General features: G+C 43.1%; 3 protein-coding genes across 3 annotated transcripts; 2 read left to right on the plus strand and 1 right to left on the minus strand.

Annotated features, from left to right (window-relative positions):
- Positions 1-472: 472 nt before the first annotated feature.
- Positions 473-3,243, plus strand: crybb1 (crystallin, beta B1). The gene is made up of 6 exons (XM_012814368.2): positions 473-515; positions 1,025-1,167; positions 1,511-1,629; positions 1,973-2,105; positions 2,408-2,550; positions 2,875-3,243. The coding sequence occupies exons 2-6, from the start codon at positions 1,042-1,044 to the stop codon at positions 3,047-3,049; spliced, it is 696 nt and encodes a 231-aa protein (XP_012669822.1). The 5' UTR covers positions 473-515; positions 1,025-1,041; the 3' UTR covers positions 3,050-3,243.
- Positions 3,244-3,560: 317 nt separating this feature from the next.
- On the plus strand, positions 3,561-13,069 carry acads (acyl-CoA dehydrogenase short chain). Its single transcript, XM_012817162.3, has 10 exons — positions 3,561-3,651; positions 4,781-4,944; positions 5,324-5,473; positions 7,655-7,766; positions 8,212-8,363; positions 9,909-10,079; positions 10,815-10,952; positions 11,477-11,572; positions 11,841-11,897; positions 12,472-13,069. Exons 1-10 carry the CDS (start codon positions 3,624-3,626, stop codon positions 12,622-12,624), a joined length of 1,221 nt encoding a protein of 406 aa, XP_012672616.1. The 5' UTR covers positions 3,561-3,623; the 3' UTR covers positions 12,625-13,069.
- Positions 13,070-14,619: 1,550 nt separating this feature from the next.
- cldn5b (claudin 5b) lies at positions 14,620-16,140 on the minus strand. Its single transcript, XM_012817063.2, has one exon. It carries the CDS (start codon positions 15,943-15,945, stop codon positions 15,298-15,300), a length of 648 nt encoding a protein of 215 aa, XP_012672517.1. The 5' UTR covers positions 15,946-16,140; the 3' UTR covers positions 14,620-15,297.
- Between the last annotated feature and the right edge of the window lie 4,640 nt (positions 16,141-20,780).

Raw genomic sequence — 20,780 nt, forward strand, 5'->3', positions numbered from 1 at the left:
CATATCAATGTTTATCAAAAATTCTGCTATCACCAGTGTCAAGTCAAGACATGTTGTGGTATATTAAAAGATGTGTGCATAGAAAGTGACAGATACAAATAGTGAGAGAGAAAGACTGAAAGAGAGAGAGAGAGAGAGATAGAGAGAGAGAGAGAGAGAGAGAGAGAGAGAGAAAGTAGCTAACAGAGGATTAGCTTGCCCTGACCTCTGGCCTATACATTCCTATGATCTGTACTAGCCCTATAGCTATCAGTGCTGGCCCACAGGGTGAAACTGCCATTGTCAGGGCTTTCCATTGACAACAAAGTGCTTACGGGGAACCAGGGGAGAGCTTTCTGGGCGTAGCGATGACCCTGCGGCTTTGGCAGAGACCGACACTGATGACTGGGATGTTTCTATTGTGCGCCAAGCCCCTCCATGTTCCTCTTGCCAGGGTATAAAACCTGGGCCGCTGGGCTTGGAAGGTCAGCACGAGCCAGCCAGCCCCACGGCACTGAAAGCTGTACACAAAGCAGGTAAGGGCCCAGGAAGCAGGGGAGCACACACACACATCACACACATCACACACACACACACACACACACACACACACAAGATGAGCAGTGCTCGCCATGGAGACAGGTGGGTGTGAGTAGTATGATAGGTGATTGGGGGGGTCCATCCTTAAGCATCCCATCATACCTGGGCCTGCCCCACTCCCATGTTGGGAATCCCAAATCACCTCTGCCTGAGAGCCCTTATAAGTCATGGAATCAGTCAGACATGTTTTTGGTTTTTGGCCTGGGAGTCAGACAGAGTGTTTAAATTTAAATATCTGGTGGGAACTGGTGGAAGTTAAATGGACTGAAAAGTGAAGCCAGTTTTCTAAAAAAAAAATGTAAACATATTCCCACCACTGCTCCACCCACCACCAATCCGCCCTATTCAGGGCCTTTGGAGTGTGTCCATGTCTTGGGTTGCCTTGGTTGCTTGATGGCCACGGTGACCTCAACCTTATTCTGCTCTGCTCTGCTCTTCTTCCCAGACCCGCTGAACCTCATCATGTCTCAGACCACTAAATCCGCCTCCAGCCAGGGAACCGATGCCAAGGACAAGGGAGCCCCTGCCCCTGCTGCCAGCAGCAAGGCCACCAAGACCGGAGAGCCCGGTATGATGGGCAACTTCAGAGTAAGTGTATCTATAGCCCTCAGACACACAGGGATCAGCTGACACTGGTTCAGATCTGCCACAAGTCTGGCATGCATCCAGTGCATAGTTGGCTGCCATCTAAATGGCTGGATTGCTGGAAATGTAGAAGTTTAGAACTGTAGAACTGTAATGCAATAATAAGAATTATTAATAAAGAATTTAATTGTAATGCGTTATAATGTAATCCAGGAAATGTTTTGCTTGTGTGGAATCAGAGGGGATGAAAAGTCTTCATGCTTTTATGACTAGTGCCTGGCTGCAGGGGTTCACATGTGGACATTTATTTTAATAGGAGGTTTTGTGCACTCAAAATTTCCCACAGATCATGCTGTTCGAACAGGAGAACTTCCAGGGCAGGATGATCGAGGTTCAGAACGAGTGTGTGAACGTGTGTGACCAAGGAATGGACAGAGTGCGCAGTATCATTGTGGAGTGTGGCCCGTAAGTCAATTACAGCAAAACTCCTCCTAAACATCCACTTTCCTGTGTCCAACTGAACATTAAATGAAGGATACAGGATTTATTCTAATGGCATAATTGTATCATATTCAATATTCAAATTATTTATAACTACTACTACAGTGATATTAAATTAAATGAGAGTGTCACACTGTACTCAACCTGTTTCCTCTCCCTTTCTCTCCCCCTTGATCTCAATCTTCCTGCTTGATGGCGCCCCCTGCTGACCACTGCCCCTCACCACGCTCTCCTTCTCCTCCTCCATCACCACACTCTCCTTCTCCTCCTTCATCACCATGCTCTCCTCCCCCATCACCACCTCCAGCTTCGTGGCCTTCGAGCAGTCTAACTTCCGTGGGGAGATGTTCATCCTGGAGAAGGGGGAGTATCCTCGCTGGGATACCTGGTCAAACAGCTACCGCAGTGACTGTCTCATGTCCCTCAGACCTATCCGCATGGTAAGGACTGCACTACAACTTCTTAGAAACTGTGGAATTCCCACGACTCACTTCATTCTCTGATGCACAATTCAACCTTCAAGAACTGTGACACATTTAGTAGATCAAATAACTGTTTATCATTCTCTCACATAAAACTACTACACACTTGAACTGACTCACTTAAATAAATAAATATTTCAAGGTATAATGAAGTGCTGCCACAGTCTACTCCGCACTGATACACTGGTTATAACACTGACATACTGACATTCAGTGCTGTTCTTTCACCATCTCCCTCCATCTCTATTTTCATCTTACAGGACAGCCTGGAGCACAAGATCTGCCTGTTCGAGCTGTCCGACTTCAAGGGCAACAAGATGGAGATCCAGGAGGATGACGTGCCCACCCTGTGGGCCCACGGTTTCTGCGACAGAGTGGGCAGCGTGAAGGTTCCCGGAGGAGCGTAAGTACCCATAGGGAGCCAATGACCAAGTCACAAACAAAAAGGGGAATCCTCCTTAGAGAGAGAAGACTAGCCAAAATCAGCTGAACTCTGATATGCTTCTGAGAACTCAAATGATATTGCCTATTCAGGGGAGCTAAGAAGGGAGCTAAGAAGATTATAAAGAAACTTCTATACTAAAATCATACGATTGCAAATATGCTCTACATATTGAAACACATCACCAGTATTAAATGAGTGAAAGGAAAGATGAATTGAAGTTTATTTATCATGACTTTACCTTTGTTCATTACCAAATAATCAAAATGTGTTCTTTCTTTATAGGTGGGTGGGATACCAGTATCCCGGCTACAGAGGCTACCAGTACCTGTTTGAGTGCGGCGACTATAGACACTACAACGAGTTTTGTGCCTTCCAACCTCAGATTCAGTCCATGCGCCGTGTGAGGGACATGCAGTTCCACCAGCGCGGCTGCTTCAACCTCACCTCTGCCAAGTGAACAGGTCCTGCTGCAAACCGGTGGCATAGCAACCAGCCTTCCCACGGGCGCTTTTTATCCCCCCATCCAGCCCTCCCTCCACCCCCAATATTTCTCACCTCTCCCCCAACAGAATAGCATGACATCATTGTAAACGGACATCTGACGTGACTTTTTATGATGCCAAAAAATAAACATGTTTTGAAAAACCTAAATCTATAGACTTATTGATTTATTGTTTTAAAATGCATCTATCTGTTTATGCAAAATAAATACATGTATCTATATATTTATACACTTTCACTGCACTAAAATATATCTATATAGGTATGGAAGTAGTTCACTCTAAACAAAACAGAGTAAATGTGAGGAATACCATGACTATTGTATTGATCAAATGAGGATCTTTTCTGCTTTAAATGAAAAAAGTAATTTTGACTGAGGTTTTCATTTGGGTTACATTGGCAATGTCTTTATATTTTGATAAAGTTCTTTATTTAGGATGTGTGACGTTACACCTGACGAGCCAATCAAATGTTTAGTTTAGCTCTGTTTTCCTCTGACGTCTATAGTTGTTGCACAAGCTAGAGCCAAGATGGCAGCACTTTTCAAAGCACGGAAAGGTCAGTAATGAAGTAACGATTCCACTTTTGATTTAATGTGATTAGCGGTGTTTGCATGCTTACATTTGTATTGTTCTGTGGTTAGGATCAAATTCCAGTCATGATCATGAAATTTGACGGAGATGTAATGTATGTTACCTAACTTGGATACCTAGGATCTCTTGCTAGCATGAATCTAGTCTAACTGACTGTAGTGCTAGGAAACCAAAGTAGCTTGCTATCGATAGATAGCTTACTCTGCTAAGTCTGCAGTGTTCTCTGGCAATGTTGTCTAACGATAGCCATGTAGCTATGGTGCATTGTACGTAATTGGTTATTTCTTGTTTACTCGCTAGTGATAACGTTTCTTTCCAATACATTTATTTTTTATTCATTTTGCGGTAACTTCTTTCCAACCAAAGGAATACTAAGTTTTGACAAGCCCTTCTCAGTAGGGTTGAATAAGGACTGACGTTAACAAACAGTGGTTGAGGAGTTAATGTTAGGTACCCATTTGTAAAATGACCTGTCTTAAAATAGAACGGTAAGGTGCTGTAGCTGCTCAAGGACATATAAATCTTGATCTCGTAATAAAGGAAATTCACGGCTAAGGTTAGTCTGTCAGTGGACGCGCGCCCCCACTAGCATAAAGGTGACCGCGCACTCAGGTTTTGTAACCTTTCACCCAATTTCCATCCAAGGCTGTTATGTAGATGGCCAATTTAATAATGCCACGTCCAAGCATAAACAGAGGCTTATTCTTCTTTCGAACTAATTTCTGGTGACTACTGATGACGCCATACTATCACATTAGTACCGTGTTCCACCCTTATATCAGACAGATCAGAAACATTAGGATTAGTAACAATTGTTACCTGATCGTGCTTCATTGGCAGAGTACAAGTCACTGCCTGTTAATATCCAGTTGCCATCAGCACACACTTCTATTAAGGTTACTGATCTATAAACTCAGTCATTACCGTAATACTTGCATGTATGCAATGATGAGGTGATATAAGAGTTATACCAAGGCGATGTTGGTGATTATTTATAAAGGTTGGTGTCTCTAATGATGGAGCCTGGTGTTTGTTGATTTGGTTGGTGTCATTCCCATTATTACTCTGACATTGTTGTCTCTCTGGGCCCTCAGCTTTGGGCCTGGCTGTGGGCTGCAGCAAGCGCTACCTCACCCAGTTGGCCGAGCTGCCTGAGATCCACCAGATGCTCCGGCAGACGTGCCGAGATTACGCTGACAGAGAGCTGGCCCCCATCGCTGGCAAACTGGACAAGGAGCACCTCTTCCCAGCCAAGCAGGTAGAGGCCCAGCCAGGGAGGCTCTGCGTTTAGGGTAAAGGGAACTAAGCAATGATGGTGGGGTGGAAGTCTTAGACAGTACATGACACTAGGACAGATCTGGCTGTGTACCAGCTAGAGCTATTTGTTCCCAATAAGATGCTGTATAATGTGAATAGGAGGTACAATGGAAATTATGTCATGTCGTGAATTGTGAAGGCTTTGAGTATGTGGAGTTTGGGTAACCAAAGGTCATAGGTGAATCACATGATGTTTATACACTTGCTATCAAGTTAATATTGTTTATGTTATTTGCATAAACTATACCTTTACTAGTATCAGCACAGATTGTGACTTGTGTCAGAGACACAGTGATGAAACTTGCTTTTTTTGCCCTCAGGTTCGGGAGCTGGGAGAGATGGGCGTCATGGCAATTGAGGTTCCGGAACACCTTGGCGGAGCTGGGCTGGACTACCTGGCCTACTCTCTGGCCATGGAGGAGATCAGCAGAGGGTGCGCTTCTACAGGGGTGGTCGTCAGTGTCAACAATGTGAGTGTATTGTCATGGAGAACCCTGTGAGGGGATAACTGCATTATTACCTGGCCATGTGTGTGAGTAGGTGTGTGTTATTTGTGGTTAGGTAATATGAGGAAGACATAGCTGATATTAAAGTACATTGTTCACGGAAAGCCACGAAAATGCAGATAGTCCTGTTCTTGTTAACTGGGAAGGTGTAACAGGGAAGAGATTGGATAAAATTCCAATGTGTAGCACATTGTTCTTTTAGGAAGATGAGTCTTGTGTATGTGCTGTATCTCTGTTGCTTGTATTTGGCTTATTAGAATTGGGTTAAAGCAATAATTACATTTCAATTCAATTTTATTTATACAACGTCAAAACAATAAAATTGTAACACTACGCAGCAATTTGGTGCTTTTTAGGGTATGTTTTTTTTTTTATGGGCAATTTTCTTTTGGTATCACCTTCAAATTCAATTTCACTGTATATGGTCATGTGAAGGACAGTTAAATACACATTCATTTCCTAATAGCCGTCCAGGCTACACGCTACATAGTTCTGTCAATGTCAATTACTAATTCTTAAGTCAATCTTTGACGTAATTTGTTATTTGATCTCACAATGTGGCAATTTCCAGTCAGTTAGTCAAGTTTACTGTGAGTGAACAGCTATGGGTCTGTAATCCACAGTCTTGTTTGAAGCCAGAGTGCCATGGATGTTATGCGTGAACACTGAATTTAGGATAACTTAATTATTAATGATTTATTCATTAAAACTTAATGATTAATATTTGGCCTTGGATACATCTGCAGTCACCAGAGTAATGTGTAATTTCTGAGCTGGACTTAGCTGGATCAACAAGTGACAAAGTCCCCAGCCACATCTGAGCTGACCCCAGTCCTCAGCCACATCTGAGGTGACCACTAGCTCTGACCCTTGTGTTGGGTATCAGGAAATTGTCATGATACAGTGATTGTCACTGAGAAGCTTGTATAAGAGTTGGGTAACTCCTCTATGGTCATTCCACACTAAGGGCATACACCTTCATCGGGTGTCATCTTTTTCAGGGAATCTCTCATGCTCTAATATAGGGAATATTTCAGCCATACTCATATACATAAGACAAAAATGTTTGATAATGGAATATTTTGTAGTGAATGGATGTGTGTCATTCTTCATGCGTTTCCGCTGTACATACAGGAACAATCAACATGTATAGTTATAGTGGAAGTATTTAACAGATGCTTTTGTCCCAAGTGACTTTTAATAGAAATAACAACAATGATAAATTAAGCATTATGCATAATGACAGGAATGCGTATAGCAATATTAAATATCTTAATTTTAGAGCATGTCTCAGGGTAGTGTGTCATCAGACTGACAGGATGGTGTAAGCAAAACAACCTGACCCTGAATGTCAAAAAGACAAAAGAAATCATAGTTGACTTCAGACGGCAAAAGGCAAACCCTCAACCCCTCATCATCAATGGTGAGGAAGTGGAGAGGACCTCCTGCTTTAAGTTCCTGGGGGTTATGCTCTCAGAGGACCTGAAATGGGTGAACACAACCGCCACAGTCAAGAAAGCACAGCAGCGGCTCTACTTCTTGAGAATACTGAAGAGAAACAACCTGTCTCCCGAGCTGCTTAAGTCTTTTTACCACTGTTGCATTGAAAGTGTCCTCACATACTGTATCACTGCATGGTATGTCAACTGCACAGACAAGGACAGGAAATCCCTCAGTCAGGTCATAAGGTCTGCGGAGAGAATAATTGGACTTCCACTGCCTCCCCTGGACGACATCTTTAGGACACGCTGCCTCCGCCGAGCATGTGGCATTTTGAAGGATGAGACTCACCCCGCAAACCATCTCTTCACCCTGCTACCCTCTGGCAGGCGCTACCGGGCCAATACAGCCCGCACCTCCAGACTGCAGAACAGTTTCATCCCCAGGGCCATCACAGAACTAAACAATCACACAACCCTCATACCCTCCACCCAGCACAACTGCACGTTTTTTAGTGGTTGCACAAACAAATTTCGTTGTGTATCTAATGCACAATGACAAATACAGTCTATTCTATTCTATTCTAGTAAAAGTGGAAGAGTTTTTGTATTGTGGGGTTTTGAAAAGGGAGTTTCTGTATTGATGGCTTGAATTGGGGGGGATCTGAACATGCAGTGCAGACTGTCACTCCATGTTGTGTTGCAGTCGCTGTACATCGGTCCCGTCCTGAAGTTTGGTTCAGAGGAGCAGAAGGAGCAGTGGATCACCCCCTTCACCACTGGGGAGAAAGTGGGCTGCTTTGCCCTGAGTGAACCAGGTAGGCGAAACATCAGACTGAACTCGCACCACTCCACACCACACTAACCTCACTGGCACTGCATCCTCACAGCATCCTTGACAAACCTCACACCAAACTCACAGCATCCTAGACCAACATCACACCAACCTCACAGCATCCTAGACCAACATCACACCAACCTCACAGTATCTTGGACCAACCTCACATCAACATCACACCGACATCACAGCAACCTCACACCAACCTCACAGCATCCTGGACCAACATTATTTTTTCCTTTTTCCTTTTGGCACATTGCAAAGCTTCCACCATCTCCATACCATTTGGCTCAAATATAGCCATGATGTCAGTTTTCTCAGCATAGACACCTCAACCATGTAGGGACTGTACTGACCTGGTTTTCTCAGCGGTTTGTTCCTCTAGCAAAGGTAACAGCTGTGTGTTTCATATCTCCCCTGCACAGGTAATGGTAGCGATGCAGGTGCAGCCTCCACCACAGCGCGACAGGAGGGGGACGAGTGGGTCCTGAATGGCACCAAGGCCTGGATCACTAACAGCTGGGACGCCTCTGCCACAGTTGTCTTCGCCACCACAGACAAGAACCTCAAACACAAGGTACCGTTTACTCTTACAAAGTTCTCATCTCCGAGCATGAAGAGGTTGCACATTTTAGTTATAGATGGTCAGATCTCTCTTCAGGAGTCTCTACTCTGCCACAGTTGTCTTCACACTGCAGACAAACACAAGGTACAGCTCAGAGGTTCCTATCTCACAGAGCAGTAAAATGTCGAAACATGTGATGCATATTCAATTTAATAATCTAAATCTGTCTAATGGAACACATTTGCAACTTCGGAGCTAGGTTCTGAAATGAAAAGAGTAGAGCTTACATCTTTGCTGAAATGTTAAATGTTTCAGCAGTCTTCTGGCACTTGCTGCAGTGAGACTTGTGGGAGCAGAAGAGGTCGATTCTATTTTCTATGGACATAAAAGTTTTCAGATGGAAACATGGGTATCCTTAGTATGCTACTTTCACTCCTTTCCCCAATAGCATAGGCTACGAATGATGTGGTGATGCTAAAGAATGATCTTAAGCCTTTATGGCAACAACATAAGTATCGTATCGGGTTTTCAGTGTGAATTAGGCTAGATTGAAATCGTATCCTTTACATGGCTTTTTTTCACTCTTATTATTCTTGGGACAAACTGTAGGCTATTTGGTACAGTCGATGTCTCCAGAACCCCAGCAGAACTGATGATAAATCAGTGAAAGCTTGTTTAGTTGAGCACTGGAGCAGTGGGAGAGAATGGACATATAAAGATATTCATCTTAACTCAAGGCTACGGGGGACTGTACATGTAGATACGGTGACAATATGGGATGGGATTCATACGTGAATGGGGAGTGCATAAGATATGGAAGGTTGTGAGCTATGTTCCTACTGATGAACACCTGTACCAATCTGAATGCAATCTCTTTGTGCACTCCGTTGTGGTCAAGAAAAGAGATGTTTTGAGGAAAATGTGCTGGTGTGACACAATATTTCTTCTTCAGCCCTAGTCTAATTAGACTGCAATGTGAATAGAAATAACAGGAAATGTCATTATTGTGTATTTACATCATGGGTGACATTTGTTTACACTTCATTCAAATCAGACAAATGAGACTACCTCTTCAGAGATGCTCGAGTCTTACAAAGGGTTTAACCTTTAAAACTTTTAAAATGTTATTCTTTTTTAAAAGTGTTCCAGGATATGTGTTTATACGAGGATATATGAGGATATCCAAGATTAATTCATAACACAGGTTAGCTTTCTTGCAAATACAGAAATATGTAGGCATAATGTGCAACTCTTCCAATAAAGGTATACTGATAACAATATGATATTTTTTGCCAGATTGATAAATCAGACTTGGGCAGTGATGGTTTGTGATTGGCACATGTACGTGTTCCCTGTCAGAGAAGAATATGTTGCTGCCAGGCCTATATCAAAAATCCACACCTCGCCGTGAAATAAAATTTATCGCTGGAGTTTGAGACAACCTCCCCGGGGCGAAATAGGCTGTTTCCGGCAGCTGTTTTTCCGACCAAACTATGGCCCGGTGTGTTAATGCCATTATAATAATCGGTGGTATGCGTGTGTTTTCTCCCCCCTCAGGGAATCAGTGCCTTCCTGGTGCCCATGCCGCATCCAGGCCTGTCTCTGGGCAAGAAGGAGGACAAGCTGGGCATCCGAGCGTCCTCCACTGCCAACATCATCCTGGAAGACTGCCGCATTCCATTGGGCAACCTGCTGGGCGGGCGTGGCATGGGCTTCAAGATCGCCATGGTAGGTCACGACCCTACCCCTGCACCCGTCTCTAACAGGCGTCTCTCGTGGCACCGCCTCACAACTTACCTTCTCTCTCCATGACATGAGCCCACACCTTCACAAGTACCTCCTCAAAGACCATCTCATCACACCAACACCTTCTTCTCAGCCTAAGCACTTTTTTAAAAGGCATTTTCTCTGACTTATGGCCTGAGCACCTCCCCTCACGAGCACTTACTTTTCCTGCCATATGACTTTTGAGCACGTCATTGCAGTGGCACTGTTGATCCTGAGCTCCTCCTCTAACAAGCACCTCCTCAAAGATCATTTCCTTTTAAACTCTTTTGGTGTGTTCTTGGAATTTTTTTAGGAGACTGTTTATAGAGGACGATCTTTATGTTTCATCCTTGAACCTTTAACCCTTTGGCTTTGTCTGTGTAGTCCAGAGTCCCATCACTCACCTGTGTAGTCCAGAGTCCCATCACTCACCTGTGTAGTCCCAGGTCCCATCACTCACCTGTCTCACCCACTTCCCTGTGCCCCTCCTCCTTGTCCTGCAGCTAAGCCTTGACAGCGGTCAGATCGGGACGTGATCCTGGGTCCTGTTTTAATTTTTACAGATACAAACTATTTCCTCCTTGACCGAATGCTCTTTTTGACCCTTTGACATTGACTGCCATTGTAGTCCTGAGTCTCATCCGTCTCTCCTGTCTCTCAACCTCACCTGTCCTCCTCCTCCTCCTCGTCCTGCAGCAAACCCTGGACAGTGGTCGGATCGGGATCGCCTCCCAGGCTTTGGGCATCGCCCAGGCTGCCCTGGACTGCGCCGCAGATTACGCCCACAAGAGGACGGCCTTTGGGGCTCCGATTGGGAAGATGCAGGCCATCCAGGTGCCCTTCTCTGCTCAACACACACAGACAGGATATCTACAGGAATACATGTTACATGCTGGTTATGCCATACTGCAGTAAACTACTATGCAATTGAAGAATACTGTTAACTTCCTGTACGGCGGAAATATATATATAGTATAAACTGGTATAATTGCATCAAACTGGTACACATGCAGCAGATAAGCATATTTTTTTGGCGGTGTACACTGGCATACAAGCTGTATACAGTAGCTTACATGTTACCAATATATGATGATATATGATATGCATGATTATATGGTTATTATGGCAATAAGCCTTTGAATTGCTCTCTGAATCTGTATGAGAATTTTGAGTGCGACTGTGTGTGTGTGTGTGTGTGTGTGTGTGTGTGTGTGTGTGTGTGTGTGTGTGTGAGTGAGAGAGCCTTGTTTCCCTTCTCACCCTGTTTAAACTGATGGACATGGCTGTGGTCATGTGATACTTAAGTGTGTAAAAACTGTGGTGTGTGTGTGTGTGTGTGTGTGTTTCTCGTGTCCCAGTTTAAGCTGGCAGACATGGCTGTGGCTCTAGAGAGTGCTCGTCTGCTCACCTGGAAATCAGCGCTGCTGAGGGACGCCAAGAAACCCTACACAATGGCGAGTTCACCATGGCAACCTTCATCTCTCTCTCTCTCTCTCTCTCTCTCTCTCTCTCTCTCTCTCTCTTTCTTTCTTTCTTTCTTTCTTTCTTTCTTTCTTTCTTGCTTTCTCTTTAATACACACACACACACACACACACACACACACTGCACCAAAGTGCCTGCGGACCAACGGACACATACACTCACACACACCCACTCCCTCACATTGAATGGACCCTGGCTACTTGTTGTTGATCTCCTTGCTATCCTCTTGTCTGCTACAGGAAGCTGCCATGGCAAAACTGGCTGCCTCTGAAGCTGCCACCTTCATATCTCATCAGGTAAGAATGAACTCTGTTGAACTGCTCTTAAGCATCCTTCTGGACTTACAATGGGGACGTAACAATGAAGGCGGGACATCTTATTCAGTATTGCAGTGGATACAACACACTGATTTTTCTTTTTCAGGCTTGTTCTGTGTATTTGTTAACACGTAGGTGCCCTCTAAATTGTCTAATAATGTATTAACAAGATGCCAAACAAAGTATCAAAATTCACTGAAGACACAGGACCAACTATACGTTATTACCTCTAAGACATATGTCATAATTGTAGGTCTAGAAGCATTTCAGTGTTTTTCACAACAAACTGCACCTTTAATGTTATCATGTCATAATTCAATTCAATTCAATTCAATTTATGTAGTGCCAAAAAAATACAATTGTTGAACCCCCTTAAAGCAAGCACAAAGGTGACAGGGGCAAGGGAAAACTCCCTTTTAACAGAAAGAAACCTTAAGCAGAACCTCAGCGTCCATCTGCTTGTAGCTGGCTGGGTAGGGAGGTAGAGATAGAAAAAAAATTATGATAATGATGTGACCGTGTTTGTGATTTTCCCTCTTGTTTGACCCTGCAGTCCATCCAGGTTCTGGGAGGGATGGGCTATGTGACAGACATGCCTGCTGAAAGACACTACCGAGACGCTCGCATCACTGAGATCTACGAGGGCACCAGTGAGATTCAGAGACTGGTCATCGCAAATCAGATCCTCAAGGAGTACCAGTCATAGGACAGGAAGGAACATGAACTTTCTGAACTAATACCAGAACTAATGACGTGTTTCAGTGCCTGGTTTTTGACACCACCGGGTACCACTCAGGTACCTGATAACCCACCGGTTCAACTAACTGTGCTGTCAGCTGTGTTCAAAGTTTCATGAGCATGATTTTGAGTGGTGGAGGATTGGCCATTATAGTGCCAGATGTCTTCCTTCTCAGAATAATGCTTCTGGGTTCTGCCAAAACCACGACCTCAGAGGGTTTGTGTCTGCTGCACTTGCGCTGGTGTCCACAAGAGTGCAGCAGTCTGCAGACTCCGAATGCCTTTCTTTGTGCCTGGGACAACTCCAGATTGCCTCTTTGGATAGACAAAATGACATAATATATTTGGCTGTACATACGTGATAACTTTTTCCAATTGCCATGTGATCATTAAACATGCATTTGTTGATTTTTCTTATGATACTCCTGCCATTTCTGAGTGACCTGGATGCTAATATGCCATGGTATTGTTGAAGGACTGAACAGAGTGGGCTACAGATTTCAGTGGCCTTTATCTTTCTTTTCGTAATTTATGAAAAATAATCTCTTGCCGCAAGAGTTAAACCACGGTAAGCCATGACTATTTCTAGTACTTTCTCACAAGTACTAGATCTGATATGCAGTGATATTGAAGTGAAGTACATATTCAAAGTAAACTCTGAAAATACACGCAACACAGGAAGACATTATAGAATCCTCCAGAGTTCCTTTAGTCCCTGCTCTCATTCTGTTACTTAAAGGTTTGATAATGTAGTTTGTATGGTCATATTTACATATTTAAAGGTATTTACACATACATGTGACCTATTCCCGTGAGCCTTTAGCATGCTTACTAAGGGACAAGTTGGCAAATAATCAGTGAAGGAAACCAACTGAACGTGCTCTTAATCCATTGCAAACGAAGGCAGGAAGTGAGACCTTGGCCTGATTAGGGCGTTCTCCCACTCTCCGCAGTTCACTTAATCTTCGGCCTGCATTGAAGGGAGTAGACGCCATGATGGAAGCACCATCCCTGAGTGCCCTACAACACACTTGCACTGCAAATTGGGTGAGAGGTCGCTGCTCCTAGGCCCCAGGTCACGCACACCAAATAGACCCCTTCCTGACAGCTGCCGTAATGGCTGGAGCGATCACAATCGTGATTTTAGAGCATTGTTTTTGAGATGGGGCTGATAACTTACAGCTGATACCTTTATGTCTAGAATAATTGGCCTGGTTTTAACAGGCCACTGGCTAGCCTTCAAAACTGGGTCAGTTTGACGTAGATTTTTGTCCGCAGGATGCTAGCTGTTTTGTCATCTGCACAGCACTTGATGAGATGCTAATGTCACTTAGTCACGTTCCTCCTCGTCGACCTCTGGGTCAAAGCTAAGTTGGCTCTCATGGCCTAAATAGGATGTATGATGCAATCATTTTCTGAAATCACATGACCAAGATGTAGGTGGCATTCCATGTGACCATTTTATAGGCTGTTCTTTGGATGTCTCTGATTTCCAATTGACACAAAAACCATACTTCCTGTTCTAATAACACCAAAAGAAGACCATTGGGTTTTTAGTTAGGGATAATGTCAGAATCAACATACATTTTTATATTGGTGTGTTCATCATTGTGCATGCTCTCTATGTGAGTGACCTGTAATATTTCTGGTTACACAATGGGTATCATCATGTCTTGGAGTGCACATAGCGATAAATCCATTTACATGAAGTTGTTCTACCCCCAGGAACAGTGTGTTACACTGCAGGTCAGATTCAGATGATGACGTAGGCTCGTAGGAGAGAGTTTCTTAAACTGCCACTGCCATGAATAATTTAAAACCTATCAATTCTATTGATTAGCAGTGACCAGGACATGTTGATTTTAATTCTCCAGGTTGTGCACAAATCACACACACACACACTTTTGTCTTTGTCAGAGAATGTGTACTAGTGTAAGACTCAAGAGACATTTTAGACCCAACATTTGAAAAACAGTGAGTTTATTTAGACAATGACTCTACAGCTAATTTATACACAGGACAAATGACAATGTAGCTACAACACAGTGGGTCATACAAACCACTTAAAAACACAATTTCTTAACTTCATGTTTGTATTTCGTTGCCAAATACAGGCAAACTACAAGAGATACTCGCAGACATATTTACTACACAGTCCATTCGCAGGATACTCATAACTATAATTGGACAATTGTTGTGATAAAGGGTGCAGCCAGATATAGGCTATGCATAGCTGGAATGCAATTGACGAACAATGGACGCTATTCATTAGGGCTATATGGAGCTGTCCGTTGAAGCAGACCGTGTCTAATTACTTGGGATAAAACGGTCTACTTACACTAAGCCAAACAACATTTTAGACCGATTAAAATGAATATTCTAAAACACAAATATAACTCTAAAGCTATCATTGCAATTAACTTTCAGTTCTCGGCCAAATTCGGCTCTTATCCGATTGGCTACTACAATTTGACTGTGTCCATTGCCTCAGTAGGTACACTTAAAGATGGCACAAACACGCCAGGCGACAGCTGTCCATGAGTGACTGGGACGGGCGCTCCAGCACCCCGACGCAACCACCAGTTGCCATCCATGAAAGGTTAGTCAGGCAAGAAAAAATGTCCGTCAGATAGTCCTACACTTACACGTAATTTCGTTTGTCGTAGTCTCCGTTCTGAGTGACGCTTTTTGTTGGGGCGTATTTTATAGGATATGAACCCTTTAAACGATGGGGACAGGAGCAGCACAGTAAGGTGCCTCCAGCTAGCAGAAGCCCGGCGCCCGCCCACCCGATGTACAGCGCAGCCCCAATCTCTCGTTTCTTGGCTGGGGGGACCTGCGGGCTGTAGAAGTCCGAGATGATGTTATTTGCCATCCAGCAGAGAGGGATCAGGACAAATAAGCCGCTGATGATGTAGATCACCCCGCCGGCGTTCACCACCTTCGCCTTAATGTTCTCGGTTTTGAGACAGTTGGTGCACTGTGCACCGGCGATGGCGAAGATGAGCCCCATCACGCCCAAGACAGCGGAGATGACCGTGAGAGCTCTGCCCATCTGCAGGTCCTTGTTCAATGCCAGGACGGAATCGTGTACCTTGCACTGCATCTGCCCTGTGCTCTGAACCACGCAGGACATCCACAGTCCGTCCCAGATAGTCTGCGCCACAACGATGTTGCTCTCTATGAAAGCGGACACTTTCCACATGGGCAAGCCGCAAGCCACCATCACCAGCAGATTACCAGACACGCAAAACCCCAGGCCGAGCAATTCCAAACAGGCAGAAAGCATTTTTTCTGTTTTTCTTTTGGTTCGGTTCTGCAAAAAAAATTAAGCAAACAACAATCTGTGTGGACTTTGGACAAAGAGGAGCCGTTCAGTTGAGAGAAAGTCGTTTCTCTGTAATTTCTCGTACGGAAACCTGTCTACATTGCACTTGCGAATTGAAGTGGACCAAAGTTTTTGGGACAAGAAATATACATTCTCCTGGGAATTTATACTGTAGTCCAAACAAAGCGGTTCAACGTCGGCCAATGAGATCTTACCCCATCTCTCAGCAGCCAATGGAAAGTCAGAAAAGTACGAGGAAAACAGACAACAGGAAACCGCATGGGGATGGTGTTTAGGGAGAGATAAGGCGAGGATAACGACAGGAAGACAATAGATGTGTGATTTAACAGCCTTCCTGCAATTCATTCTCCAAAAAATTTAAGAAAAAACGCGTCATTGGTCGAGTAGGGTCACACACATCTGAATGTCCAGACAACACTGACACTTTTCTGAAACCTGAAGGGAATGAGGTAGTCATATAACAAAACATGTAGGTTACTAACTCGTTGTTTTAGTGGAGGGGTTACCACAGGTAACGGCCTAGACCTATACAATTCAGTGCAACTATTATTAGTGACATGATCATTATTATAGTCATGCAGGCTGTTAAATTAATGGGGCTTTAAATCAGGTGTACTTTGCCAAACGTACATGCCTAATCAGTAGGCTTACTTTTCCTGGGGGGTGAAGATGCACTGCCAAATATTCCTCCTGTCATGGATTTTCTAGACTCTAATACAAAGGACTGAGAAGAACAGAACCGTGTCTCAAGTTGGAGAAACTAACTAACTAACCATGGAGCAATTAACTATAGCAAAGAAGCAGTCCCTTAAATATGCTATTCCAGCTCACAGGTATAATAGCTTGTTTTATGCCAAAATGTCAGGCTTTGTTCAGCTGTCAGGCTGGTCATGCAAAAGTTGTTTTTTGCACACGGTTTCCCCTAAAACAGCTATTTTATAATGAGCTAGCGTTATACTACCATACCACGGTCTTAGGTGGCCTCTATCTGACTTCTATCTGACTGCTCACATCTCACCACAGACTCACTGGTCTTCTGCCGACTCTTTCAGACAGAGTGCTTCTGTGTGCTCTTGGAGGCGTCTGTGTAGCTTTCCACTGGGGGAATTTAAATGTCATATGCCTTTGATAATCCAAGAGTGGTTTGTGCTATTGCTTCAGTTCCATCTCTTCTCCCCCACGGTTGATGTCTGCAGGTTGGCAAACTCTCACCTCTGTCTTTCCCTCCCACACATCTGTTTCCACATCAACAGTACAGCACGATCTCTGACAGTCACAAATAAATCCATTATCTTGTCACAAAGCCATTATGAACAAAGATGGCAACTCATAAAAGATGAGCCCCATCATTAAGGCCATGTTTTATCCTACACTCCTTAGCGCTCCTCCATAGAACAATCCACAACCACTGAAAATGACCACAATTTGCTACTGTTGTAGATGTTAGTAAGTCACAATATACATAAATTAAACAAAAATATAAATTGACAATAAACGTGTGCAGATTTGACACATATAGGTCTACTTTACACCTAAGTTGGACACAAAGAACGTGGGAATCACAATATAGCTTTTTTTGGTTTGGATGTGTTTACAAATGTGTGCACGTGTTTCCTTCAAGCACAGGATCTCTAGATTGGCAACAACCATCCTGTATGAGTCTGGCATTGTGAGTTATGTGTAGAGCTACTTCCCTATACTTGCTGCAAGGTGAAGGCTGTAGGCAGGATTTAAAAAACAAAAAAAACAAAGGTCAAAGGTGTCTGCATGCGATCTCCCCTGGCACAAATTTAGAAGACTAATACTAAAACACATGCGCATTCTAGGGTGCAGCACTGCAAATTATACATTTGGCAAAAATTCCATGTCTGTACTGGAATAAGCTGCTAATTTGTCATTGTATATGTATCCATGTGAGCATAATGGAGCGCCTTGTAGGACAACCTTGTGAGATAGATACAGCAACAACATAGGCACTTGACAAGTTTGTTTAACAATTCATTTATTTACATAAAAACCTGTTCAAACAGGAGTGTGTGTGTGTGTGAGAGAGAGAGAGAGATTGATCTTATTTAAGAAGTAGGCTAGCAAGGAAGTATAGCATAAGATAAAGGAATGATAATGAATGATAAAGTCTAAATAACTAATCCATGTTGAGTCATGTTCATGACCAAGGCACCCATCCATCACTGCATTTATGTATATTAAAAACGTCTGTGTGGTACCCCCCAATTTTATAAAACGTATGTGTTTAAATGTAGTATCTCCTTCTTGGCAGTAGGCCTGCCTTTACTTAACTCCTTTTCTCACTCACCTTCTCTCGTTCTCTCTGCCTCTGGCTCCACTCCTGTTACCTTTCCAAGAGATAGTTTAGTTTGTTTCAGTCAGTCATTCATTGTTCTCTATGTGAATGAAGATACCAAGAAATCAGGCAGATATAACATAGCATAGCAGTGTGTTCATAAATTAGTTCAGCTATTATTTGTAAATAAATAAAACTAACATGCTCTCATTTTCAGGCAGAGTGTCTGTGTATTTAGGAACGTACCCCATATTGTAGGCTAGGTTGTGTGCATTTGTATCTAAAAACTACATGTTTAAAATCGACCTTACATAACCTGGCACTAATGCATTGATGTTGAGGGCTCTATACTCATTTAATGAAATAGCCCGAAACCTGTACAGATGATATGACCTGTCCATATGACCTATGACAATGTCGTCAGTGGTACCATGTTTCCAACAAAAAAGTGAACCTTTAATTCTTTGTCAACACTGACACAACACACAACAACTTGCTTTTACTGTCCGAAGTTACTCTTAGTGTCAGTTTCTGTATGAATCACTTTTTTCTGTGGGAAATGTTATCTCTCCTATCTATAGCAAATCCTGGAAGTGAGGGGACTTAGTTAAACAGGAAAGTGGTGTGTGTGTGTGTGTGTGTGTGTGTGTGTGTGTGTGTGTGTGTGTGTGTGTGTGTGCGTGTGCGTGTGCGTGTGTGTGTGTGTGTGTGTGTGTTTGTGTGTGTGAGAAAGTGAGAGAGAGAGTGTGTGAGTGTGTCTGTGTGTGTGTGTCTGTGTGTGTGTGTGTGTGTGTGTGTGTTTGTGCATGTGTGTGAGTATGTGTGAAGGGGGTGGGTGATGGTTAATGTTTTGCATTCTCTGGCTTCATTGTCAGATACAGCTGTGAGGTTAGAAAAAAAAAACAAGTTTGAGAGGGACAGCAACATTGCAGCAATTTTACACAACTAAACTATTTTTAACTAAACCTAGTCAGTTTGAATCTGAGTAGTCTGCTTTCAGATATTAGGGCTTTGATTAAATTAACTATCAACAAAGTCCATCCTTCCAACTCTACATCATTACATCCATCAACTGACGTCAAAGCGTCTGCATCTACTGCAAATTATGGTGTTCCAGAGAACAAAAACGATATAAATATGTATTATATTGTCATAACAATAATCACTTTAATTTAGAAATTGGCTCACACTGGGTGTGTATCTAATCAAAAGCAAACAGCCTAATATTGCATAAGAAGGGTAAAGGCAGAACTGCTGAGCAGAAACACAGAAAGCCTTGTCTGTCTCCAAGGCCCATCAACACTCAACCCCAGCAAAGAGCAGGATACTCCGCAGAGGGAAGGAACTTTTGTTGATATGCTCTATTGTTTGCCAAGACGTCTCAAGTAATGTTATGATAGTTTGTTTGTGCTGGTGTGCAGAGGCATTATCGCAAACTGACCAGCTCCAACTGGTTTGGGGGAGAAAGGTGGAACAGGGCACCAGCCAATGCCCAAGCCTGTGCTTTTCCCCCCGTCTGCCAGAGATTACTAATGTCAAGCACTACTAAATGTTGTTTAAAGAACTTTTAGGCTCACTTTAATCAGATTTGTTTTTCAATTCACGTCTTCTAGCTGTTGTTATCCAGAAGCACCTAATTCTACATGTATTTACATTTTTAATGTAGAGAGAATTCTACCTTTAAGAAGCTCTTGAAGACCCAACTTTTCAGAGAGCACCTCTATTCCTAACTTGCACTTCCTCTCCCTTCCTCCTCCTTCCTCTACCTCTCCTTATCTTTCCTCTAATGCTATCTCCTCTAACAAGTACTTAACTCGCTCTTACAGTAGTTACATTCCTGCACTTTTCCTTATTCCTTATGTAGAGTAGTATTTATTGATACACTAGGTCTCTATTGCTCGTAGCTTGATTGTTTTTTCCTTTGTATGTCGCTTTGGATAAAAGCGTCTGCTAAATGACTAAATGTAAATGTAGCCCGGAGTCTTTCTGTGGTAGACCATGAAACTTACCTGGACTCAAGTTGTTTTTAAGCAACTTTGAGATTTAACACAGACACAAAGTACATCCCTATCGCACAACATCAGCAAATACTTTGTCAGGCATCTATGTCACTTTACAGATGTTTCATCTGTTTCATCAAAAAAAGTTAATTCTTAGAGCATTTACTGCAGTGTACTTACTTCTTTAGTATTACCGGTCCAGTCAACCTTTGCACCCAGAACTTAGACAGTGCAACACAGTTCAAAAAGTACACAATATGTAAATGTTTCGACCTCCCCCTCCCCTAAACTTCTACTTTTACATTGTATGTAAGGACACCTAAGTTAAACTTTTTAAAGTGTGGTTCAAAGTAATTATTTTCTGTCATTGACCACAATAACTGATCTCTGTGCAGTCTATTCCAAGTGTAGCAGTCATTTAATTGTCAGGGCATGACTGCAGTGCATTTAGATGGTGAATAATTAGTGTTGTT

The sequence above is a fragment of the Clupea harengus genome, chromosome 12 (genome assembly GCF_900700415.2).
Source record: "Clupea harengus chromosome 12, Ch_v2.0.2, whole genome shotgun sequence".
In the NCBI taxonomy this organism is placed as follows: domain Eukaryota; kingdom Metazoa; phylum Chordata; class Actinopteri; order Clupeiformes; family Clupeidae; genus Clupea; species Clupea harengus.